This window comes from Chelonia mydas, chromosome 6 (assembly GCF_015237465.2).
Source record: "Chelonia mydas isolate rCheMyd1 chromosome 6, rCheMyd1.pri.v2, whole genome shotgun sequence".
NCBI lineage: Eukaryota > Metazoa > Chordata > Testudines > Cheloniidae > Chelonia > Chelonia mydas.
In genome coordinates this window covers 71,729,251-71,756,133 of record NC_051246.2, presented here as the reverse complement: position 1 = coordinate 71,756,133, position 26,883 = coordinate 71,729,251, and the positions used below count along the sequence as shown (strand labels likewise).

At 42.2% G+C, this 26,883-nt stretch overlaps 1 protein-coding gene across 15 annotated transcripts in view; it reads left to right on the top strand.

The window, feature by feature from the left end:
- Positions 1-26,883, top strand: part of MGA (MAX dimerization protein MGA) — a 94,340-nt gene that overhangs the window by 15,318 nt on the left and 52,139 nt on the right. For all 15 annotated transcript variants that reach the window (XM_043549854.1, XM_043549855.1, XM_037900437.2 and 12 more), the window contains exons 2-9: positions 3,205-4,354; positions 12,015-12,942; positions 13,314-13,401; positions 13,594-13,689; positions 21,161-21,292; positions 21,961-22,059; positions 23,019-23,668; positions 25,736-26,096. In XM_043549854.1, coding sequence (XP_043405789.1) covers positions 3,291-4,354; positions 12,015-12,942; positions 13,314-13,401; positions 13,594-13,689; positions 21,161-21,292; positions 21,961-22,059; positions 23,019-23,668; positions 25,736-26,096 — 3,418 coding nt within the window. In that variant the 5' untranslated portion in view covers positions 3,205-3,290. The remainder of the gene's footprint in view (positions 1-3,204; positions 4,355-12,014; positions 12,943-13,313; positions 13,402-13,593; positions 13,690-21,160; positions 21,293-21,960; positions 22,060-23,018; positions 23,669-25,735; positions 26,097-26,883) is intronic.

Genomic DNA, 26,883 nt, shown 5'->3' with positions numbered 1-26,883 from the left:
CCTACTCTGGATTGAGGTCTGCTGCTGGTTATTCTTGCAGGGAGACTGCGTCCCTGCATTCGTTGGAGTGGGGTTTGTTGAAGAGTCAGGACACACTGAGTTACTCTGTATTATAAAGTTCCACTAGCAGAAACACCAGGAGGTGATCTGTTATATGGAAAGATCTAACTTAATCACTTTTCTGGCCTTTGCCACCCTTGAAATCAGATCACAAACAACAGTTATCAGTGTTATACCAGTTAAAGAAACTGCTCTTAAATATCTAATTTATATAAAGCATGTTTGGATTTGAGGCAAGTGTCTGGCAGAGACATCACTTTCCCCAAGTGAACTAGTGCTAGTGAACTCAACTCCACTCCCTTGTTCTGGTTCCTTCAGACTATGCATGTACATAATGGAATGAATTTTGAGTTAGTATTGTATTTTATCACACTACATTTCTTACATATTTAATGTAAGGGTGAAAAACCCTGATATTTAGTGTGGACTATGAAAGTTGCAAATATGTGTTTTCTAGAATATGAAAAGCAGATGAGCTGAACTAAAAGTATAGGAATGACACCATATCAAGATGAAGTTCAGTGTTTGTTCTGTAATAAAGTTTAAAAAACTCCATTGGCATCTACAAAGTGATGATAGGGTGGAAATGACCATACAATTTGACAAGCTCGCTTGTGGATTTTCGATTTAAAAAAAAATGTTTTTCAAAGTGGTAAGACATTTGAGTAGTGGGCGAGTAGAAAGGTAAAACTTTGAATATGCAGATAGGGTCTCTTGCATTCCCTATATATGTATAACTGTGGGAGTAATTACAGCAGGACAATGGCTCCTTATTTTCGTTATTTGCATAACTATCTCATAATCTTACAGTGACACTGTTATAGGCAGAACTGATAGCACTTCCTTATAGTTGAGGTAGCCTGATGCTTGCCACCATAAGACCTCTGTTTTTAGTTGCTTATAACTTTGCCACTCTTTAATAGTTTTGGCTGAAAATTTCCATGCCGGTTGCCTGCTTTGGCTGAATTTTTGTGGAAAGTTTCAGCAGAAGTGGTTCTGCCATTTCCAAGAATGAGGTTAGGCAAAACCCCAACATTTTCCCCAGACTTCAAAAAAATAAAAAAAAAATCTTTTGTTCAGAAGACCTAGCATGCACCTCTCTGCTTTGGAGCAGAGACTTGAGGTTTGGCCATGGACTTGCCTTTGTGGAGGGATGTGCCTCTTGCTGTTTTTGTGTAGAAAAATATCCAAATTTGGCAAAGTTATAACCCTCCCCAATCTCAGCTTGCATATACTTAGTAGCAACATGTTAGAGTTTGGCAGCTAAGTTCTCTGAAGATTCTGTTTACACTAGGTGTACTCCTGGCTGCTGTGGACTTCTGTGGCAATGGGCTCTAAGTGAGAGCAGGTAGACTCTCTCTTGTTCTCTCAGTATCCTTTTTGCTGGCACTTAGGCTTTCATCTTGACTTGAAAAGAAGAGGAGAGAGTGTCTGAACCAACAGGGCAGAGGGAGTAGATTGAGCTGGGAGTTAGTGAAGAGGGGAGAATGAGATCAGACAAGGAGCTGAGGGGAGGGAGGTAAAAGGACAGAGCAAGAAGGGGTCAAGCATGGATGATCAGGGAAGAAGGATCTGTTACCACTAGGCAAAACTCTCCCTCAGAACCTAGAATGAAACCCAAGATTCCTGACATTCCCCATTCCTCTATTGTCTTCAGATATCTGTGCAATGCACTGGCAAAGTGTGTCTCATCCCCCTTTAGTGGCTGTTCTACCCAGAGGATGTTAACCTACTGTTGTTATCTGTTCACCACCACTAGTAGCAGAGGTCTGTGTGGTGAATCTAAATGTTTCCAACTGGCTGCTAATCCATGTGTAGGAATCAGTATGATTCCACATAACGATATTTCTGTTTGTTTTTTTTCCTTAGTTTGCTTTTTTAAAAATCTTAGTTTTTTGTGTGTAATTTCTTATGTGAAAAGAACATTAATGTTGCAAGATCAAGCACTTGGAGATTAGGAAGTGTCAGTTTTAAGGTTGCCTTTGTGACCTTAATTTGCCCCCTTTCTACATATGCATTATGGTACAATCTGTAGTTACATGAACACATAGTATTTTTTTTTATAGGATGCTACCTCATTCAGTGCACAAGATAGATGATGCTCGCTTAATGAGTAGATACCCAATGTTTTGTTTTATTCTTATTGTCAGTAGGTGGCTCCATGCCTTATTTACTGCATGCTATTCTAATTCCACAATCTTGAGTTGTCATTAATTCTGACACACAACAATGCCTTATTGACTGCACACTTTTCCAACCCTGCTCTGAAGACCAATTTTTTTATTTTCTCATTGGCTTTTCTCTGGCACTTATCACAGTAGTATATGATTTCACAAACATTAATGAATCTATTTTCAGAAAACTCTTGTGAGGTGAGGGATGGTATTATCCCCATGTAGCAGATAGAGAATTGAGGCACACAGAGAGTAAGATTTAAAGTGTCTACTAATTTTGGATGATCAATTCGAGATGATTAGTGCCTGATATTTGAGAATAGTTAGCACTAAAACCACTTTATATAGTCAAAGCACTGCTCCCATTGACTTCAGTTGGAGCTGTGAATGCTCAGCACTTCTGCAACTCAGACAGAACAGGGACTCACACTGAGCTCCTAGAAAAGGAGAAACATAGTTAATGACCATCCTTGAAAAGTCTGATTTAAATTACTTGTCCAGCATTACATAGGAACTCTCTGGTAGAGGCCGGCATAGAATCCCCTTTTTACCAAGAGACCATTCTTTTTCTTCCTGCAATTCCCTGCATCATTCACTACACATATTCCAATTTCTGCAAGAAACTGAGGCCAGGATCTTACAGACAACTGTCTCCTCCACTGCATAACCCTGATTCATCCTAGGCGTACAGTCCATCCTGTGCATTGCATGAGGCTTTGGGTCCTGTGGAAAAAATAGTGTGTGATCATGTAATTAACAACTGTACATATGCAAAAGGGGAGCAAATTAGTTTCCCACGCAACACTAATTCTGGCATTTCCTAACTTTAGATGCTTGACTTTGCAACCTTCATGTCCTTTTAGTGTAGTTTTTTGTGTGTAGTGACCCGGTTCCTTCAAGTAAAGGGAGGAGTATTTTTTGGTATATTGCGTTTGATTAGTGCTAATTGGGTCTGCTTGTTTGTTTCCAGGATGGTGAACGCAGGGGAAATGCTGTCGGAACCGTTTCGAATTTGCATTTAATTTAAAAGAATTTACAGAAGTGCCCATTATCATCATGGAGAAACAACAAATTGTGTTGGGTAACCGGGACAGTGGGACAGTGTCTGGTGCAGCACCCGCTTTTTTTGTCATCCTGAAACAGCAGCAGGGAAATGGTAAAGCCGATCAAGGAATTCTAGTAGCAAACCGGGATGCCTGTACTCTCACCAGTAGCGTGCCAACTCCAGTAAAATCCAAAGTAAAGACTTGCCTTCCAGCTGATTGTACCTCAGGTAGCATCACCGTCACCCTGGACAACAACAGTATGTGGAATGAGTTCTACCATCGCAGCACAGAGATGATTCTGACCAAACAGGGGAGGCGTATGTTCCCATACTGTCGGTACTGGATTACAGGCCTAGACTCCAATCTGAAATACATCCTAGTCATGGACATCTCTCCTGTGGACAATCATCGCTATAAATGGAATGGTCGTTGGTGGGAGCCCAGTGGGAAGGCAGAACCCCATGTTCTGGGACGGGTGTTTATTCATCCGGAATCACCCTCCACTGGTCAGTACTGGATGCATCAGCCGGTATCCTTCTACAAACTCAAGCTTACCAACAATACTCTGGACCAAGAAGGTCATATCATATTGCACTCTATGCACCGCTATCTGCCACGGCTTCACCTGGTACCTGCAGACAAAGCCACAGAGGTTATCCAGCTGAATGGTCCTGATGTACACACCTTCACCTTCCCACAGACAGAATTCTTTGCAGTGACAGCCTATCAGAACATCCAGATTACCCAGTTAAAGATAGATTACAACCCTTTTGCTAAAGGATTCAGAGATGATGGACTGAACAGTAGACCTCAGCGTGATCTGAAGCAAAATAGTAGCTCGGAACATGAAGGAGGTAGTGTTTCCAGTTCTCCCAGCAATCGTGGCCGCCATACTGAAACCGATGGATTAGAGTCACAGCAGAGAGATCTAGATTCTTCATTTAGTGGTCAGAATCCATCAGACATTGATCTGGAGAAAGAATCCTTTAATGCAGAACGGGACTTCCTGGATTTCCTGGATGCAGACCTGCCTCTTAGTGATATGCCTAGGTTAAAACAAGAGGTATCTGAAAGGTAGGACTACATTTCATTTTTTGGCTAGTGGGGGCTGGGTTGGGCTGGACTCCCAGTAAAATGTCAAATGGTGTGTTTTTTGGCAGTGAGGGGTGGGAGGGAAGATGGATTTACAAGCAAAGTTTGGTTGAACTGATGTTCCAGAACATTTTGGATTTACAGAAGGTCTTTTTTCTCATACATGGGTATCCATTGATCTGGATATTTCATCTTCGTTCTGCTGGACTTCTGCAGTACTGTACTCTGACTCATTTACTGTGACTATTTGAGAGAGAAGCTGGGGGATTACTGTTCCCCGCAACAAAGAGATTTAGAGGAAGAAAATTTCATCTCATAAACTGCCAGGAATTTCAAATAGATCAGATTTTTAGTAATCAGAGCCTACTCATCTTCCTTTGAGGCACCTGTATGCTGAATCTACTCTTCTTCCAACTCCCATAAAGCATATGTATTCATGTGGTCTTACCTAGGCATACCACCCTCTGACGTTTTCCACTGGCTTCTCTCAGCAATGTAGCAGAGCAGTTTAGCCCATACTCTCAGATGATCTGTACCAAGTGGACCTCTGTGTTCCTAACAGTACCCATTATGTGTGCGTGTGTTAGTGCAGCCTAGTCAAGTCCTGCATTTTACCGCACTTTTCACTGGTTTCGCTAAGTAAAGCAGCAGAACGGTCTACACATTCTGTCAATCTGCTTGTGCCAGCATATTATTGACATAGCTGGCACCTACAGAATGAGGTATATCTGATTTTCTCTCCTCTCAGATTCCTTGGCATATGTGCCAGAGCCTAGGCTGCCACCTTACTGGGCTTGCTGCTAGTTCTCTGCCAGTCAGTGCAGCAAAGAGTAGCCAATAGCTCATATCACTGGTTTACCAGTGAACAATCAAAATAATAGTGAAAGGTCACTATTAAGGAAAAAATTGTCCCACATGTGGCATAGCTGTAAAGCCACTGAAGCAGAGACTACTACACACAGTGCCTTTTAGAACCAAGAATGGTTCCCAAACATCAGTGCTCCTTCCCTAATTTCAGCTTTTGCTTCTGCAGAAGATGTTCCTCAGTCCCTTCAAGGTAGTCATTGATCTGGGCAGCAATGAATAATTGTAGAAGTGGTAGTTTTCTCACCCCATAAGGCCACCGGAACCCTGCAGCAGTAATACCTCATGAGAATATTGGAATCACGTGGGGACCAAGGGAATTATTACTATATTTATTTTGCAACTTTTTCCAGTTTTGAGGCAGGACAAATAAGAGTTTCTCCTAAATTTCTCGTGTATTCGTAAACAGAAGGCAGAAGTCTCCTAAGGAGAACCTCTAGGTCAAAAGACTTGTATCCAAACTAATTTTTTAGAGTAAGAGCATTCTAATTTTTAAGAGCACCTATGACCAAAATGGAAAGGAGTTGGTCAATTGTGTTTCTTATTGCAGTATTTTTGCTTCTTTATTTTCAATATCACCTTTCAGATTAAAAAGAAATAATCAAACTAAGATTGTGAGAAATTTTCTCAAAAGTGATCCTTCCTCTTTAGCCCAGGCCACCATAAGTCCCAAAAGATTTTGATTAGAACATGGAGGAGGTGTCTTTGGAAAAATGTTATAAGTTTATAAGAAACCCCAATCTTGCAGCTGGACGCATTCAGGCACAAGTGGTTTTATTGAGTTCTCTCTCTTTTGGGCTGTAAGAATGTCCTGCATAATTGTAGGCAAAACTACTTTATCTGGTCTAAATGGTGTGTGTGTGTGTGTGTGTGTGTGTCTCTCTCTCTCTCTCTCTCTCTCTCTCTCTCAAATTTAAGTTCCCTAAAGCCAGCACGATCTTTCTCATGGTTCTGTCATTGACAAAAATCAGTTAGCAAGTGATGTGGAGATATTCTCAAAGGATTTGTTCAAACTGAAAAATTTGCTTCGTCAATCCAGCTGTTTCTTTGGGGATTAAAAAAACCCTTGTATCAAATGTACAGATGAACAACAAGCAATTCTTCCAGGTATTTTGTTATTTTGGAGTCAGGAATTTTTTTTTTTTTTTTTCCAGCTCTGCGGGACAGAGAGCAACACAGGTACTTCTTCAATGACAGATAATGTAGATTTGCTGACTTAGGACATCTTAAGTCTTAAGAGAAAATTAAACACTTTCCTTTTCTTCAGAACAGTTGTCACCTCAGACCAAAAACATACTAAAAATTCATACAAAAGTGGATACTGTACTAGGATATACAGCGTTTTCCTCTTCTTTCTTCTATCTTCTGTGCTAGTACATTTCTATTAAAAACTAAAGACACTATATATGTATAGCTATATAATATTTTTGTAACCATAGTCCTAGTGCTACTCTCAGAACGTTGTCCGGCATTTTCTTTAGTTTTTTAGTATCTGCCTTCTACGCAGGAATGATAATCTTCATTCACTCTCTCACTTATGGAAAAAAAAAATTTAGAACTGGAAATATTCCATGACTCATTCAAGAAATGGCTGCACTCTATCTTTTTTATGTTCTGTAGGTATCAAGAATCTTGCATTCCCTTTTCCATTAAATCTGTTCATCATTCTCATGACCTGCAGTTAAGGGGAAACACTGTCGATCAATCACGGTCTATCATTTTTCATAGTTTATTGTTGGCTGTGCAGAAATGGCACGTGTTATGGCTGATCAGGACTTTATGTGCGTGTGTAATATATATATTCCAAGATGTTGCATTTCTTAAAAGACATAATTTTAACTCATAAACTAATTAATGGATATCCTTGTAAATTTTCGAAAAATTCCTTCAGTACTTAAAAATGTGAGTGATTTCGGAAGGAAAGGGTGTGTGTTGTTTTTTTTTTTAAAATACATAACAAAGGTTGAATATTTGCTTTTAATTGTGAAATGTAATTCAGTCTTAACTATGGTGCCAGACATGCTGCTCTGAGCGACATGGTAAGGGGGAGGTCGGGGGGGATAAGGGTCCTGGAGAGCAGTCGGGACAGGGAGCAGGGGGTGGTTGGATGAGGCGGAGGTTCTGGGGGTGGTCAGGGGATGGGGAACGGGGTGGGGGGAGGCGGATAAGCATGGGAGTCCTGGAGGACCTGTTGGGGGCGGGGGTTTGGGGCAGGTTGGATAGGTGGTGGGGTCCCGGCGGGGCGGTTAGGGTCAGGGGGTCTCAGGAGGGGGCAGTCAGGGGACAAGGAGCAGAGAGGGGTTGGATGGGTCGGGGGTTCTGAGGAGGGCAGTCAGGGAGCAGGAAGTGGGAGGGGTCGGATAGAGGGTAGGGGCCGTGCTGTTTGTGGAAGCACAGCCTTCCCTACCCGGCCCTCCATACAGTTTGCAATCCTGATGTGGCCCTCGGGACAAAAGGTTTGCCAACCCCTGGACTAGAGTATACAAGGAGTATCATATTTTGCTAAATCCAGCGGGGTCTTAATTTCACAACTAAAGGAAGTACACTGTAAGGAAGGATCTATTTTACAACATTGTAACTAGCTATTAATTCCACTTTTTTTTGCAACTTCTTGTTTCTCAGGCCTTGTCTACATGAGAAAGTTGTACAAACTTAATTAAATCTGCTTAGAAACTGATTCAGTTAAATCAGTGCAGCCCCCCTTATGGATATTCTTATTTCGTTTTAAGAATGCCTTACTGCGATTTAAATTCCATAGCAACATAAGCTAAATTGATATAAGGTACACTTAAATTGATATAGTGTACCACAGGGTGTTACCACTAATTTACTTAAATCAGTTTCAAAAGCTTTTTCTTTCTTGCCACTTCCCTATTCAGGGTCGGTGACTTTATAGCTTTCTTCCAAAACTCATGATCATATGCCAGGCTGTTGTGCAGATTGGTCTCTTGGAGGTCCGTTGATATCCAGCCCACATACCGAGTCCTTGGTCTACCTCTTGGTTGTCCTCTGTCCACAGTCATTCCAAAAGCCATCCTCCTAATACATCTCTCAGGTCTCTGCTGGATATGACTATTCTAAGGTAGCCTAGTCTCCATCAACTGGTTTTCATTTGGAGCACCCGGATTAGGCTCCTTACAACCACATTACTTTTTTTTTTTTTTTTTTAAATAAACGGCTTGACCATCTCAACATCTTTTGTTTTGCGGTGGAGAGAATACTGATTTCCTTTCTTGTGGTTGGCCTAGTATCTGTTTTTTATGTTAAGATGGGTTGAAATCAGTTTACAAAGCGATTTAGTATAGATAAGGCTTTGGTTTTCGAATCAGTCTCTGACTGGTGATACATTGTAAAATGTTTGAAGTCTATTCAGATACCATCAGTACCCTTTTAACTTTCTTTGCTGTGTGATATATAAAAAAATTGCAAGAAGAAAATATTTGCAGACATTTTTGGTTCTGAGAAGAATCGGAATCCTATTTTAGAAGGTTACCATAATGAACCATCCTTATGGAGAATTTTGATCATGTTTTTGAAGTTCATTTATTGCTGCATTTCATGTTTGCACGAGAATTCTCTCATTCTTCCAAGGCATTGGGAGTCTCAAATATGTGTCCCATACATTTCTTTATGGAAATGGTCTCCAAACTATGGGGCATGCCCCCCTCGGGGGGGAACGGAGGAATATTTGGGTGCGGGCCATGTTGCGGCCCAGGCCAGTCCCCAGAAGGGGTGGGGAGGGAACGCCACCCAACCTCCTCTCTGCCCACAGCTCTGGCCTCACCCGGCCCAGCTCTGGTAGGGAGGAGAGGGATAGCTGAGTGGTTTGAGCATTGGCCTGCTAAACCCAGGGTTGTGAGATCAATCCTTGAGGGGGCCATTTAGGGATCTGGGGCGAAAATTGGGGATTGGTCCTGCTTTGAGCAGGGGGTTGGACTAGCTGACCTTCTGAGGTCCCTTCAAACCCTGATATTCTATGATTCTATGACAGGGGCAACGGGGGGGTGAGCGACCCTGAAAAGTTTGGGGACCACTGCTTTATGATTTGATATTGTATCAATATGATGGTAATTTAAAGTATTATAATTAGTAAAAAATTTAGTTATATCAAGTGTGTTTTAGGAAGAAGAAGAATTTTACTCAGTTAAAAGTGGTGTATATTCAGATCTTCATGAATGAAGTGTTCAAGACTTGAAAAATTTACACAAGAGCACCTAACTAAAGTACTAAGTCTATGAGCCCAGATGCCACCATACCTCCCTTTCCCCCCAAAAAACCCTCCCCCCCCCAAAACCATGGCCATGAATTTTAAAGAAATAAAGCAATAATATAGAGGTATTTTACCATACATAACTGTATTGCCAATCAACATTTCATCTAATAAGCTTAAAAATGTAATTTACTCTGTGTCCTGCACTTTTGATGTACTTTCTCTTTACTTTGTGGCTTTACTGCCCTCTGCCATTCCTGTTTTGGATTATGTTGTATCTCTTTTTGCATTGTCCAGAAAGTATGTTTTTGCTTCTCTCTGCTTCCATCCCCTGAAATCTTTTCCTCTGTTTCTCTGCATTGTGGGGTTTTTTTATATCTTTTACTTTAGATTTTTCTGATTTTCTTTGTCCATAAATATCTCTCTCCCTTTTTAAAAATGTAATCCTTCCATTTTATTCCTTTCTCTCTCCTTCTCTAAAAAGACAGAGGTTTATCTAATTCAGTTTTTGTAACTCATAAATTTTATGGGCAGCAACTACTCCTAAATATCTTAAGGAACAGTTAACCATAATTTTCCTTTGCAATGGTTTTACCATCCCAATTAAAGTTTAGCATTGTGCTCTTTCCCATATTAGTATGGGAAACCTGAAAATCTGCTAGACCAGAGGTTCTCAAACTTGGTCTGCGAGCTCCATTCAGGTGGTCTGCGGATAGTTCCTTCTAAGGTGCGCGCCTGGGCAGCCACACATAAGAGAATAAAGGGTCACCCACCTAATTAGTGGAGCCGCGTAGGCGTGGCTCCATTAATTAGGTGCCTGAACCCTGGAGGAGATGCACATGTAAAGTGAGGTGATGGCCTTGGGGGGGAATAGGGGGTAGGTGGGAGGGGCAGTAGGGTGAGAAGAGTGGGTAGAGGGAATATGTGCAGGGCAACAGCAGCCAGAGAGAGACCGACTTTCTCCATCTCCAGGGCGGTGGCTGCCAGGGAGAGAACCCTCTCCTTCCCAGCCCATCTCGGTGGCTGCCGTGGCGGGGGAGAGAGTACTGATATTAAAATATGAGTTGTGTGCTTTTATTTGTAGAAAAAAAAACCTTTTTTTGATTAGCACTTTTATCCAAAGCGCTTTACAATCGTTAGTAATGGTACAAATAACATTTGGAAAGATCATTAAGTGGTCCAGCCGTGAAAAACATGTCACAGAGCGTGAAATTTGGTCTTTTGTGTTCTTTTACCGTATACTATACAGAGTTCATAGGGGAGACCAGTGTTTCTCAAATTGGGGGTCCTGACCCAAAAGGGGGGTCACAAAGTTATTTTAGGGGTGTTGCGGTATTGCCACCGTTACTCTGCGCTGCCTTCAGAGCTGGGTGGCTGGAGAGCGGTGGCTGTTGGCCAGGCCCCCACCTCTGAAGGCAGCGCCCCGCTAGCAATAGCACAGAAGTAAGGGTGGCAATACCATACCATGCCACCCTTTACTTCTGCGCTGCTGCTGGTGGTGGCTCTGCCATCAGAGCTGGGCTCCTGGCCAGTGGCAGCCGCTCTCCAGCTGCCCAGCTCTGAAGGCAGCGCCACCGCCAGCAGCAGTGCAGAAGTAAGGGTCGCAGTACTGTAACCCCCCCCTACAATAACCTTGTAAACCCCCCCCCACACACACACATAACTCCTTTTTGGGTCAGGACCCCTACAATTACAACACCATGACATTTCAGATTTAAATAGCTGAAATCTTGAAATTTATGATTTTTTAAATCCTAAGGCCATGAAATTTACCAAAATGGACCATGAATTTGGTAGGGCCCTACCTATAGGCTTGCTTCTGAAATTTCAACTATCATTCTCTGAGCTGTATTGTGTGGGGGGGGGGAATTATATTTTTCAGGTGCGTTTCTTCTCCATGGCTGGCTGCCATATTTTGATAACGTTAGCAAAACTGATGGGAAGCAACCAATACCTCCCAGAACTATTTATAAGAATGAAATTGCATCTACAGTTGGAGTTCTCTAATGTCTGGCGAAGTTCTGTTTTCACTGATATCCATTTCAATTCAGACTAAGTCAGTTGACTTCAGTGGAGTTACTCTGAATTTACGCTGGAGTAATTGAGAGCAGAATCTGGCTCAGTGGCTTCCAAATGGATGGGGTGATTTCATATGGGACGGGTTAGAATACCAGTTACTTTTAAATATGATTCTTGTATAAGAGCAGAGGAGAGAGTCCTGCTATCTAAAATAAGAAATCGCTATATTCTCTGGAGTCTGTATGATGAAAAAACATATGAGATGGCATAATAATGTTTCTTGAATGCTAACTAGTATACTAAAAATGAAAGCTTGTCCTAACTAGCAGCAGTTGCCCTAAAGTCAATATCAAGCTCAGCTGACCTAAGTGTTGCTCCTTACAGGGAGCAGTGTCCTGCTCAAGTAGTATCTTCCTACTGTGATGACCATTTATTGTGCAGTACTGAGGAATCTGTTTTAGGGAAGGAAAATATAATTGATATGACAGGATATTTTTTTAATTTTGTATTTTTCATCTGTGTGGTAAAGTTCTTGTTTACTTTCTCCAGTCCCATCGCTAGCAGTTATGAAAGCAGCTCCCGGGTAGCATCCCCATTGGACCCAAATGGACACTTCAATGTAGTCATTAAAGAGGAGCCGGTAGATGACTATGATTATGGGTCAAGTGTGTGCGTTGAAGGGATAACTGTGAAGCAGGAAGACACAGATGAGGAAACAGATGAATATTCCAATAGTGATAATGATCCCATACTAGAGAAACAACTGAGAAAACACAGTGAGATGGACAGAAAAGATGCAGGAATCAGGTCCACCAAACGAATGCTGGCCAACCCTTCAGGTGTTGCCAAAGCCAAAATGTTAAAATTGGATAGTGGGAAGATGCCTGTAGTCTATTTAGAGCCCTGTGCAGTCACCAAGAGCACGGTAAAGATCTCTGAGCTGCCACAGACCATGCTCTCCTCTTGTAAGAAGGATAAATCCCCAGTGAGTGCAATATTGGACTCCTTACCTATTTGTTTTGAAAATCATAAGGACTCTTGCTTACACACAGTCATGGAAACTGAGGAAGTAGCTGTGAAAAAACAGTACTCTGGAAACAAAGTGCCACAAAAATACTGTTCCATCAAAGAGGCACCATGGACCATATCTAAATCATCTAGTTTCAAGCTTGGGAGCTCTATAGGTGGCCTTTTTTCAGCCAAAGACGTTGCTGGAAGAAAAAAAGCAGGTGTACTAAGGAATCCCATGTCCCAGAAGGGTACTGGTACTAATCAAAATCCTATGTCATCCGGCCCAAGTAGAAGGGGAAGGCCACGAAAGCTAAAGATCTCCAAGGCTGGACGACCCCCTAAAAACATAGGGAAGAATGCAGTGACAAGCAAGAATGCCTCCTTGGGATCAGGAAGTATCCTTCCAGATGTTAAGCCAGATCTTGAGGATGTGGATGGAGTCCTCTTTGTGTCCTTTGCATCCAAGGTAAATCACTCTTCCTTCAGTGTCCTCAATAAAACTTAATATGCTCAAAAGGAGCAGTGGCTTAACTTAGCTTCTCAGTGGTCATAAGCTGGAAATAATAAATTTCTCCTTTGGGATCCCTGAAAACGTTATTTAAAAAATTTGTATTTGTAGCACTGTCTGCGTTTTCTACCTTCATAGCACTCTTGGTTATCACTGGCTCAGCGAGAATGAGTGATTAGAATCTGGAGTTTGGTGCATAGTAATGCAAAGCACTATTATTAGGCCACTCTAATAACCTGTTTTAATGATATGGCTGTCCTAGCTTATGTCGAGATGAGCATTTGATTTTAAAGCACTTTACATTTATTTGAGGCTCTTTTTGCATGTAGGAAGCTCTTGACATTCACACTGTTGATAGAGTTGGAGGAGAAGAATCACAGAATCTGCAGACTTCCTTGCTAGTTACAAGTGATCCAGGTAACACTCAATAACCTTTAATAATAATTTAAAAAAAAAAAAAAGGGATGGAATTTGGGTGGTTTGGCCTTGATAAAAGAAGGTGTATGCATACAGTGGGAGATAAGTATTTTAATGAACAGTGTATCAGAGTTTTGCATAGCATGTGCAATCTCATTGCATACACAATAATATCTTTCATTCTCTGAGCAGGTTGTCGAGCAAGAATATGCTTGCTGGAAAAAGAACTCTTGGAAGATTTGAAGTCCTTGCGGCATAAGCAAGTGATACATCCTAGTCTCCAGGAAGGTATATATGTAAAGCTCTCTGGAGCAGGAATTGTTTCCTACTGTGTTTTAATACTGTGCTTACCACAGTGGGGATCTGAGTTTGGGTGGTTCTTCAAGTATCTTTCACTGTGGATCCCACTGTAGGTGCTCATGTGAATGGAATCAGAGACGTTTGAACAGAAGTGTGTGATGTGGCCACTGATGCTTCCTCTTGCGCCTGTGTGAGGGCATAAATGGCAGAGCTGCAGCAACCCTCCTTCAATTTCCCTTTACTGTCTGTGGTAGTGAGATTCATTTATTCCAAAACCAGAAGGGAGCAGACAGTGATGGAGCACTTCAGCCAGAGAACGGTATTCAATTCCCTCAATGACCATATACTGACACCCTATAGAAAAACATACAGGTACCAGCCCCAGCAGAGACCGAGGACATTATCTTACTCCTTGAGTTAACGACCAGAGTAATCACAAAGAAAGAGGACAAGGTGCTCCAGGGGATGCCCATTTCCCACCTCTTTGGCTAACCCACTTCCTTCTCAGAGGCCGCAGATTTGATAGAAGCATCAAGAGTTGCACTGCGTTCATTCTGGAGCCTCTCTCCACCTTCAGCAACTGCCTGGCCCCTTTCGACTGGGACAACTGACAAATGGGCATTAGACATTGTATCCTAAGGCTCTTCTGTACTTTCCCACTCCATACCCTTTCCCTTCTCACAAAAGCCTGTTACAAACAGACAACGAGGTAATATCTTATATTGGACCATCTTCTATTGGTGAGAGGTCACCTGAAGAGCTCAGTGTAAGCTCAAAAGCTTTTCTCGATCAACAACAGAAGTGAGTCCAGTAAAAGATATTAGCTCACCCACCTTCTCTCTCTAATACCCTGGGACTGACACAGCTACAGCACTGCATGTTACAAATACAAGCAGCCTTGTTACATCATTTAGGTAGATGGGGTAGTACAAGGGAAGAGGCTTCTACTCCTGTCACTTCCTTATCCTGAAGAAGCGGGTCTTCATCCTATCCTAGATACGAGGAGATTGAACAAATACATGTATCACCTCAGATTCAGGATAACGCTTGCCTCTGTTATCCCACATCTTCAGGCCCATGACTGGTTTCTAACTCTTAACTTTTACGTACAGGACACGTACTTCCATATAATCATCCACCCAGCTGACAATAAATAGTTCAGATTCATGGTGGGCCAAATCATTACAAGTAGAAAGTACTGCCATTCAAACTCTCCACGGCACCAAGAATCTTCATGAGATGTCCAAAGGTAGTAGCAGCACATCTTAGAAGGAAAGACGTTCATGTATACCCTTACCTGGATGATCGGTTGTGGGAGGGCAGATCCCAGCAGGACATGGCGGCAAGCCTGAAATATGTTCTCTCTGTTCTCTCAGCCAGGTCTCATAGAGAACTACAAAAAATCATCTTATCCCATCACAGAATGAGTTCATAAGAGCATTGATCAACTTGGGTTAGCAAGAGCATACCTTCCAAAGGACAGGTTCCTGTCGATGCAGTTGCTATTACTTAGGTTAGAATTATTCCTGATTGCAGTGAATCATAGAATCATAGAATATCAGGGTTGGAAGGGACCTCAGGAGGTCATCTAGTCCATCCCCCTGCTCAAAGCAGGACTGATCCCCAATTAAATCATCCCAGCCAGGGCTTTGTCAAGCCTTACCTTAAAAACTTCTAAGGAAGGAGGTTCCACCACCTCCCTAGGTAACACATTCCAGTGTTTCACCACCCTCCTAGAGAAAAAGTTTTTCCTAATATCCAACCTAAATCTCCCCTACTGCAACTTGAGACCATTACTCCTTGTCCTGTCATCCGCTACCACTGAGAATAGTCTAGAGCCATCCTCTTTGGAACCCCCTTTCAGGTAGTTGAAAGCAGCTATCAAATCTCCCCTCGTTCTTCTCTTCTGTAGACTAAACAATCCCAGTTCCCTCAGCCTCTCCTCGTAAGTCATGTGTTCCAGTCCCCTAATCGTTTTTGTTGCCCTCCGCTGGGGCCCAAAACTGGACACAGTACTCCAGATGAGGCCTCACCAATGTCGAATAGAGGGGAACGATCACGTCCCTCCATCTGCTGGCAATGCCCCTACTTATACATCCCAAAATGCCATTGGCCTTCTTGGTAACAATGGCACACTGTTGACTCATATCCAGCTTCTCGTCCACTGTAACCCCTAGGTCCTTTTCTGCAGAACTGCTGCTTAGCCATTCGGTCCCTAGTCTGTAGCGGTGCATTGGATTCTTCCGTCCTAAGTGCAGGACTCTGCACTTGTCCTTGTTGAACCTCATCAGATTTCTTTTGGCCCAATCCTCCAATTTGTCTAGGTCCCTCTGTGTCCTATCCCTACCCTCCAGCGTATCTACCACTCCTCCCAGTTTAGTGTCGTCTGCAAACTTGCTGAGGGTGCAATCCACACCATCCTCCAGATCATTTATGAAGATATTGAACAAAACCGGCCCCAGGACTGACCCTTGGGGCACTCCACTTGATACCGGCTGCCAACTAGACATGGAGCCATTGATCACTACTTGTTGAGCCCGACAATCTAACCAGTTTTCTACCCACCTTATAGTCCATTCATCCAGCCCATACTTCTTTAACTTGCTGACAAGAATACTGTGGGAGACAGTGTTAAAAGCTTTGCTAAACTCAAGGAACAACACGTCCACTGCTTTCCTTTCATTTTCAGAACCAGTTATCTCGTCATAGAAGGCAATTAGATTAGTCAGGCATGACTTGCCCTTGGTGAATCCATGCTGACTGTTCCTGATCACTTTCCTCTCTTCTAAGTGCTTCAGAATTGATTCCTTGAGGACCTGCTCCATGATTTTTCCAGGGACTGAGGTGAGGCTGACTGGCCTGTAGTTCCCAGGATCCTCCTTCTTCCCTTTTTTAAAGATGGGCACTACATTAGCCTTTTTCCAGTCATCCAGGACTTCCCCGGATCGCCATGAGTTTTCAAAGATAATGGCCAATGGCTCTGCAATCACATCCGCCAACTCCTTTAGCACTCTTGGATGCAATGCATCTGGCCCCATGGACTTGTGCATGTCCAGCTTTTCTAAATAGTCCCGAACTACTTCTTTCTCCACAGAGGGCTGGTCACCTCCTCCCCATGCTGTGCTGCCCAGTGCAGTAGTCTGGGAGCTGACCTTGTTTGTAAAGACAGAGGCAAAAAAAGCATTGAGTACATTAGCTTTTTCCACATCCTCTGTCACTAGGTTGCCTCCATCATTCAGTAAGGGGCCCACACTTTCCTTGACTTTCTTCTTGTTGCCAACATACCTGAAGAAACCCTTCTTGTTACTCTTAACATCTCTTGCTAGCTGCAACTCCAGGTGTGATTTGGCCTTCCTGATTTCACTCCTGCATGCCTGAGCAATATTTTTGTACTCCTCCTTGGTCATTTGTCCAATCTTCCACTTCTTGTAAGCTTTTTTGTGTTTAAGATCAGCAAGGATTTCACTGTTAAGCCAAGCTGGCCACCTGCCATATTTACTATTCTTTCTACACATCAGGATGGTTTGCCCCGTAACGTCAATAAGGATTCTTTAAAATACAGCCAGCTCTCCTGGACTCCTTTCCCCCTCATGTTATTCTCCCAGGGGATCTTGCCCATCAGTTCCCTGAGGGAGTCAGTCTGCTATGGTATGGGTGTGTCTGGGTCTGCTAGGCCCTATGTAGCAAGCATGTATGTGTTGCTGCTTGCCAGACTTCACCAGTAGTCCCTTCAGCTCTGTCTCTGGTGAATCTATTTCTCAACAATACCCCAGATGAACAAGAAGGTTGTAATTTCACCGTGTCATCTCAGAACTGAGATAGTGGAAGGAACCCAAAAAAGTGCATGGAAGGGTACTGTTCTTTGCTCCCTGACAATGACTTTAACCACAGATGCATCAGGGACAGGTTGGAGAGTCCACCTGGGCTGTCCACAAATACAAGGGACCTGATCCCTGAAGACATGGGGCACTACATCAGTGTCCTGGAGCTTAGAGCCATCAGGCATGGCCTTCCTATCTGCATGGCCTTCCTGTCTCTCCTTCAAAATTACACAGTGCAGACCTTGGTAGATTACACGTATGTGATGCACTGTGTAAACAACCAAGGGAGTGCACACTTGGCCTCCCCTCTCTCTGAAAACTATTAAGTTCTGGTAGCTCCAACATATGATAAACCATTCATTCTTCACCTCTTGGGTGTCATCAACAACCTGGCAGATAATCTGTGTACCACACGTGAGTGATCACTGCGGAGGTCCTTCAGAGAGCTGATATTCCTTTGTTGGGGGATCACTATGATAGGCTTGTTTGCCACCAACATCAAGTGCCAGATGATTTGTTCCAGACCGGGCACAAGCCTGGGGTTGCTTCTGCATGCTTTCTTTCTGCAATGATCCCAAGGACTTCTGTATCCCAGGGTAACAGCCAAAATCAAACAAGACAAAACTGTCTTTGTGTTGCCCTAGTAGCTGAGATGGTTTTGGTTGACAGACCTCTTACAAATATCCATTCTGCTGCCTATCCAGCTCCCAGATTGGCCAGATCTGATTTCCCAGCACCATGGCCAGATAGTCCATTCAGATGCAAAGTCATTGTGCCTGCAGTGTGGTAGTTGCCTGGTTGAGTATTGCAGACAGAGACTGCTCCCTACAGGTATAGGAAATCCTGAGCAGGAAGAGACTGCCCAGGAACCATAGAGCAGGAAGAGACTGCCCAGGAAGACTTACTCATCTCAATTGAAGAGACTCTCTATATGGGCAGTCCAGTATGGCCTGGACCTGGTCCAGACCTCAGTATTGATGATCCTTGACTATCGCACTTAAACATTCAGTTCTATTAAGATCCACCTTGCAGCATTTTCAGCTTGCCATTTACCTGAACTGTTTTGCTTGGTCTTTTCTCACTGAACATTATCAAAGTTTTTCAGAAGGCTGTTACGTACCTACCAACCAGTCTCAGAACCTACTCCTGCCTGGGACTTCAGCATCATCCTCCTTAGATTTATGAAGCCTCCCTTTGAACCTCCTTCAGAATGCTCCCTATATTTCCTCACTCCAAAGACAGGCTTCATAGTGGCTATCACTGTGGCTAGAGGAGTGAGTTAGTGCCAAGCACTTATGGCTGAACCTCTATATACAACATTGCATAGGGATATTGTGGTGCTAAAACTTCATCCAAAATTCATCCTCAAGGTGGTCTTAGAATTTAATCTAAACCAGTTTTCTTCCCAAAGCCGCACTCCACACTGGGAGAAGAGAAGTTGCATATGCTAGATGTGTCCAGGTCCTTGCTTTATTACATTGACAGGACCAGACTGTTCAGACGGTCTCCCAGTGTATTTCTGGCACTAGCCAGGCATTCTAAAGGTCAGGCCACCTCTTCACATAGAATAAGAAATGGATAACACAATGCAACTCACTGTGTTACCAGGTAGCTGATGTACTTCTCCTAGCCAACATTAAGGCTCCCTCCACCAGATCGCAAGCAACATCTTTCTCCTGCTTCAGTAATGTGCTGATATCAGAAATCTGCAAAACAGCACTGTGGACCACTGACCTTGTCAAGCGTTTTACTTTGGGCTTAGCAGTCAAGTCTGATGCCAAGCTTGGGAGAGCAGTTCTTCAGTTACTATATTAATGGATGCAGCTGAAACGCCTTCTTCCCACCATCCTGAAAGGATATTGCTTGCTGGTCACCTATAGTGGGATCCACTCACACATACTCCAAAAGAAAGGTTACTTCCCCTACTGCAACTGTGGTTCTTTGAGATGTTGTAGTCAGTGTGGATCCCATGACCCATCCTTCATCCCTGCTTTTTGGAATCCTCAGCTGTCACTGGCTTCGAGTTGCGAGGGAACTCAGGAAAGGTGGTGGCCACTGCCTTTTATGTCTTCACACAGGCATGCAACAAGGCACAGGCACACTCGTGGCCCTAAAGGACGCTGCTACTCAAAGGACTCAGGTAGTGTGCATGTGGTACACGTGCAACTACAGTGGGATTCACACTTGACTACAACATCTCAAAGAACCACAGTTACTGTACAGTAACTGTTCTTTCTCTGGGTATTACCTCAATCCCACCAATAAAAATAATCTTCAGGATTCATGCAGATTATCAGTTTCATGGTTGTGAGGAAATGAATGTTACACATGAAATAAAGAAAAGATCTTGCTTGGGATTCCTTAATTTGGAGGCTTCAAGAGAACTCTGTTCTGTTTTTTGTTGTTGTTGTTGTGAAATTCATCTCTTGTCATTTTTAATCTTGACATGAATTGATGTATTCTGGGATGAGATAGGGACTTTTCCCCAAGCTTGTTCAGTCTGGGGCTTCTCAGAAAAAAAAATTCCACAGCACAGTATGTACACATTTAAATTTAAATGATCATGCACATACGAAAGGTCACTTTTATTACCTAGATCCTAGATTGTTCAGCTGTACATCTCCAGATGAACCATTTTATTGATCGACTTGTTCACTTAGTATCCCCCTTCTAGTGCTGCTTAAAGTGAGGGAAAGTGACTATTATGATTGGTATACCTTTATTTTACCCCACCCATTGCAAGTTTCCTTAGAGGAAAAGCACGTGGGGACTTGGAAGGGGATAAGAGTCTGGAAATTCCTTTGTACCTAGCAGCTTGCTCTGTTGAATTATTCTATGCAATTGTTACTTCTTTCACTTTGTTTTTCTATTCAATTACTAAGAAAATTTATTTTTATATAGTGCTTCTCATACTAATGGTATTCCATAATACTTTGCAAAAGAATGAGAATTCCATCAGTATCTTACTGATTGTGCAGTGACTGAATATGTAAACACAATAGCCATAATCATAATTAATTCCATTTTATAGCACTTTTCTTCCAAAAAACACATTAGTGTTTGTATGTAAATTGATATAAATATTCAGGAATCACTTCACCCATTACAACTGTTGGCACAACTGTTCAGCGGTCGACAACAACAGTAGGTAACAGTTTTAAGATAAGAAGTAAGGAATACTATATCCAGTTAAAACTTAAGCAATATCTTACACCCAGCTTGTGGATGTTAGCACCTGTTTTGAGATAAGGAATGTTGCCCAGGAGAACAGAGGTTGACCCTTTCTTCTTTTTCAAAAAGTGCAATGGGATCTTTACATTCTTCCCTGGACAGAGAGAGATGAAAGTGATTTTTCCTTTTTATCTCATCCCAAGCACATCTTGATAGGGTGGTATGATCTCAGATACTGTAGTATCTAAACTGCAAAGGAGTTGAAGTCTGGTGGGAAACTGGAACCCCTGGCCATTCTTTTTTCTATTTTCAAGTTTGTTGAAACACAGAATGAATGCAAACTCTTCTAAAGTAACTTTTTATTACTTGTATAAACTGAGAAATGTATGTTCTTAAAAGATTTGCTGCTTCTTTTTGTTAATAGTTTGCATGGCTGTGTGATTTTCACTGGTATTTGCTTCTTGCAGTGGGACTAAAGTTGAACTCTGTGGACCCAACAATGAGCATTGACCTGAAATATTTGGGTGTGCAGCTCCCGCTCTCCTACTCAAAAAACTACTCTTTGTGGAACTACCCAAGAATCAATCCTGGCTGTTCGGGTAGGTAAACCATGCTTTCAAAATACATTATCTATTCTTTCAGCATTATTCTTGAGGGCTTGAGGGGTTGGGGTTAGTTGTGTATGTGGAATAGGACTTTTAAATAAAGTTGAATGCCAGTGATGAGAAGGTATCGCATAGGAATTTTTTGTTTTTAATGAGGAATCTTTATACGAAAGCCATATATCATAAACTTGCTGTTAAATTACTATGAACTTCTTGGCCAAGTGGTCTACCATGTGACGGTCAGGCTCTGATTTTCAGTAATGGCATTGTCATGCAGCTGTACACCTGCTTAGTGCAGGCACGCATGTATGTGTATAAAATTGGGTTTTCCCTAATGGACACACATAGATTGCCTGTCTAGCCATGAGCTCAAAGAAAATTTCCAGTTTGCATGTATGCATGGAGTCATTTGTGTGTATGGTATTGGTGGTGATATTTCATATAGACCGGACTGCTGAAATTGAGGCCCCAAATGTCGATTCTAAGCCTTTTTTTCTGTTACTTTGCTTTAGGGTGCTGTAGTCACAGTCAGTTAGACTTCCATGTTGTTAGGGGGCTGAGTTAGAAGTGGTATTGTTCCACATGTAGAGGATCATTATTCATTCATGTGTAATGTTTTTGCACCTGGTTGATAAGGTGAGGCTGGCTTGTTTTCTTTCCAGATGCTGGGTTTCCCTTTGTTTCCAGGACAGGGAAAACGAATGATTTTACCAAGATCAAGGGCTGGCGAGGGAAGTTTCACGGTGCTTCTAGAAATGAAGGTAAGAGGTTGAAAAGAGTGTTTCCATGTGATACATGTGGCCCTTTTTCTGTCCTAGGAACAGATCCTTTCAGTTTACTTAATGCTTTATTTTAATTTTTAGTGAAATTTTTGGAGCAGAAATGGTCATGAGTAAAGAATCCCCTGGTTACTGTGATTTCACTGATACAGATTTCAAAGGTCTGAATGGGGTTTTGTGGAATCAGGGAGATTTTATTTTCCCATTGTGATTTATTCTACTTTGAAATAGGATAAAAGTGTGATTTTTATTTTGTACAAATGACTGCTGAGAAAAGGCAAAAAGCTAACTGAAATAGGTTTGTTATTACTGATCCGTTTTGGACTCTATATAAACAACCCTTGTTTAGAGAAGTGTGGGAACTCTTATCTTCAGTGTTGCTTTAGACTGTTCTTTGGGGAAGAATCTGCAATTTCTTGGGTATATATGTTTAAAATTATAATGGGAGTAGATACTTCATAGGTTGAGGAAACCCAACCTTTGCCTAATGGGAGGCTGTTTTTGGCAACTTGCCAGGAGCCAGAAGGCTACACTGAATTTAAATAAACTGTAGTTAGATTGCAACCACTGTAATAGTTTTTTAATGCAAAGGTGTACCTTGGAGAGACTACATATCCTAGTTTGTAGTGCTCCAGATAGGTCTTCATAGTTACCCATTCAGAGCGAGATGGAACACTGCACCCTGAGTCTTGTAACTGCCATGAGCCACCCACCCATATCAAAGATTCCAGTGGCTGCTAGGTGCATTGTTGAACTGAGTGGCCATATTTGGCATGCATGCGTGCTGTGCTATGATCACCCATTTCATACCCAGATGTTGTATAAAAGCTTTGGAAAGTTAAAGAAATTACTGTTCTCTGTTGACTCTACCTATTAGGAGAACTGGCAGTGTACTTTCTCTGGAGTTATTTCCTGTGTATTTGGATTCCATATTTATTCAGGTAGTGGTTCAGAGGGGTCTTTGAAGAATCGCTCCGCTTTCTGCAGTGACAAGCTGGATGAATACCTGGAAAATGAAGGGAAGCTGATGGAAACAAGCATGGGATTTTCTTCTAGCACTTCCACTTCTCCTGTGGTTTATCAGCTGCCAACCAAGAGCACTAGCTATGTACGAACACTAGACAGTGTTCTAAAGAAGCAATCCACCAGCACTCCATCCACCTCTTATACTTTCAAGCCTCTCGCTGTGTCTTCTGCCTCTAGGAAGATGAAAACTCAGAATAAACAGACAGCTTCAAAGAGCCGAGTAAAACCATCCTACAAACCCATACTTCCTTCACCTGTTGTATTAAAGCAGAAACACAGCTTTTCAGTCGCAGGGGAGAAGGTTACTAAGTCTCTGCCAAGTAGCAACATGGCTAATCAGGTGGATAATTTTATGGTGCCAGCTCTAGAAGAAAACATGTTGCCAAAGCAGATCAGTCTGCGTCAGGCACACCAGCAGCAACAGGCTACTCGCCCACCAGGTTTGTCTAAATCTCAGGTGAAGTTGATGGACTTAGAGGACTGTGCATTGTGGGATGGGAAACCACGGACCTACATCACAGAAGAACGAGCAGACATATCCCTGGCAACTCTGCTCACTGCTCAGGTAAGCTACTGTAATTACCTCCCTTCCCTTCCCTATCAAACCTACTACTTCTGCACTCCAGTGCTTCGTAGCTAGGGTTTAACAAAGAGATAATGATGCTAATAAAAATATACAGGGTGCAGGGTCACCTTTTCTTACCGGTTAGATGTATTGCTCTGTAGAAAAAGTCAAGAAAATGTTTTCTTAATTTGTCTATCTGTACCAGCAATTTAGACAGTTGGAGATAGTACAGTTGAGCTTCTGACTAAATTCACTCACTTGTACTGTAAAGAAGGAAGGGGTTTGCCATTTCAGAAGAACAGTTAACCAGGAAAAGTGTATAGTTGTATTGGCAGTCCCCACCCTTGTCCACACTAAATCAACTTCTTGTCTTGGACTCATGTTTCTATTGTAGCAACAGCTATTATTTGAGTTAAAAATTGTTGATACAATATAATTTTCTTAATCAGAACTCCCCAGTGGAGATGCTTTTGTCAACTTCAAGAAGAATTTCTAACCCAGAGAAGCCATCTTTTTTTGTTTAATAGTATTTCTGCTATTCTGGGAGCTACATTGCCAATAGTGGTGTTGGATATGCCAGTGTCATTGGCAAGAGGCACTACCCACCTGGGACAGAGTGAAAGCCTACTGTCTTCCCAGTAGAAGTGACAGTTGCAAGACCCCTAGCATGGGAAAAGATACATATATAAGAAAGAAAAGAGGAATAGAAAATACTAGATAAGTGCAAGAATTAATGTTGCTCTAGTAATCATAACCTTTGTACATCCTGGAATTGTAAGTGTACAAAATGTTATATTAACATAGAATTTTGATATGTATCTTAATATAGTCTGTTAATTTTGTTAACTGTGTACCATAAAACATACAGGTACATACATGGTAACTTGGCATTTCCTGATTTTTTTTTTTTTTAACTTTGCACAAAATTGACATTGCTTTAATGTATTTAATTGAAAATAAGTCCTGCTTATGTCAATTCCTAGGTGTATCATTGATACGGCCCTACCAAGTTCACAACCATGAAAAATGCTTCATGGATTGTGAAATCTGGTCTCCTCCCGTGAAATCTGTATAGTATAGGGTAAAAGCATACAAAAGACCAGATTTCACGGGGGGAGACCAGTGTTTCTCAAATTGGGAGTCACGACCCAAAAGGGAGTTGCAAGGGGGTCACAAGGTTATTTTAAAAGTGTCACAGTATTGCCACTCTTACTTCTGCACTGCTCCCTTCAGAGCTGAGCAGCTAGAGAGTGATGGCTGCTGACTGAGGGCCCCGCTCTGCAGGCAGCAGTGCAGAGGTAAGGGTGGCAATACCATATCATGCCAACAACCCCCTTCTGCGCTGCTGCTGGCAGCGGCTCTGTTTTCAGAGCTGGGATCCCGGCAGCAGCGATCACTCTCCAGCTGCCCAGCTCTAAAGGCAGCACCACCACCAGCAGTAGCGCAGAAGTAAGCATAGCAGTACCTCAACCCTCCCTACAATAACCTTGCGACCCTCCCACACCACAACTCCTTTTTGGGATCAGGACCCCTACAATTAGAACACTGTGAAATCTTAGATTTAAATAGCTGACATCATGAAATTTATGATTTTTAAAATCCTCTGACTGTGAAATTGACCAAAATGGACCGTGAATTTGGTAGGGCCCTACTCATTAAGTATGAATCTCAGCTCTTCTGCTTCTTGGATTACCCACTGTAGAACATCAGGTGACATGACCTCACGGCAACTTTTAGTGCAACTGTTCTCTATCCTGTCATTCAGTGTAATTTGCAGTTTCTTCTGCCCAGGGCAAGTCCTCAGCTTCCTTATAGTTGGTCTTCTGCTGACTGCAGCTTGCTCAGAGGCAGAACCAGACCTGTCAATCAGGGTGGGGTGGGCATGACCATCCCCTTGAAGACACCATTCTGTGTCCTGTCATTCAGTTTAAATTGCAAATCCTGTACCTGATGTAAATTGTGTGGTGGCATTGATTGTGCAGATCTTGTATGCATGCATGTTTTTTATCTCAGTAGAATTTCAAATGTGTATATATATATATATATATATTTTTTTTTAAACTTTAGGCTTCTCTTAAAAATAAACCTATCCACAAAATAATCAGAAGGCGAGCACCACCGTGCAACAATGATTTCTGCCGTCTGGGTTGTGTCTGTGCTAGTCTAGCACTGGAAAAGCGTCAGCCTACCCATTGTCGCAGGCCTGACTGTATGTTTGGCTGCACTTGCTTGAAAAGAAGGGTGTTAGTAGTAAAGGGAGGATCCAAACACAAGAAAATCCTGAAGAAAGCTGTGCGTGGAAGCCTTGTATTCTATGGGCCACAAGGGGAAGAGCAGCAGGAAGAGGAGGAGTTGGAAGAAGAGGGTGATGGGGAAGATGATGAGCTGAAACAGAAAGATAGGAGAAGGAGAAAGAAGGTGGAATACAGTGAGTATTACTAGGGGCAGAGTGATCACTCAAAGCAATTTCAAAGCCATGTGCTTTTTCATGAGATTTTTATGCTGAATTTATAGCAAACACCTTGCTGAATCAAGAAAGTAGGGTGAGTTCTAAGAGATTTCTGTACATGCAACTTCCACCTATTTTGCCAGAAACTAACTAGAAGCAAATCTTGTTTCTTACTTTATTGATATTTTAGAAATCTGCCTTTCATTTAGCTGCATGGTTGACATTTTTTGGAACTTTTTATGGGTTTATGACTTGTAACATAGCCAGGTATCATTCAGGGTACTTGTAAAAAGTCTGTCACTTGATTATCATCATAAATCAGTTCAGAGGCCCAGGATGTGAGTCACAACACATTGATCATTATGTAATTTGGGACTTCAGTATTATTCACTCCTTTGTTTGCTTTGCCCAGTATTTCATTAGTCCCTCTCACAACAACTGAACATCTAGGGCCATATCTTCAGCTGATGTTAATTGTCTTAGCTTCACTAACTTCAATGAAGCTATGCTGACTTCTATACCAGCTGAGGGGCTGTCCCCTAATGTGTATTGGGGAAATAAGATGGCAGCTGTCAGTAATGTATTAAACACCAAAGAGAGGTTGAAATTGATGTGGACTATACTTTGTTCCTACACTTAAATATTGATGGCATTGTCTCATCATGTTCCAGTCAGTTTGATTTATGAAATGAATAAGATTCTCATGTACAGAGAAACATCACAAAGTCTTGGGTGTCTTGATTTTATTACACAATACAGAAGAAGA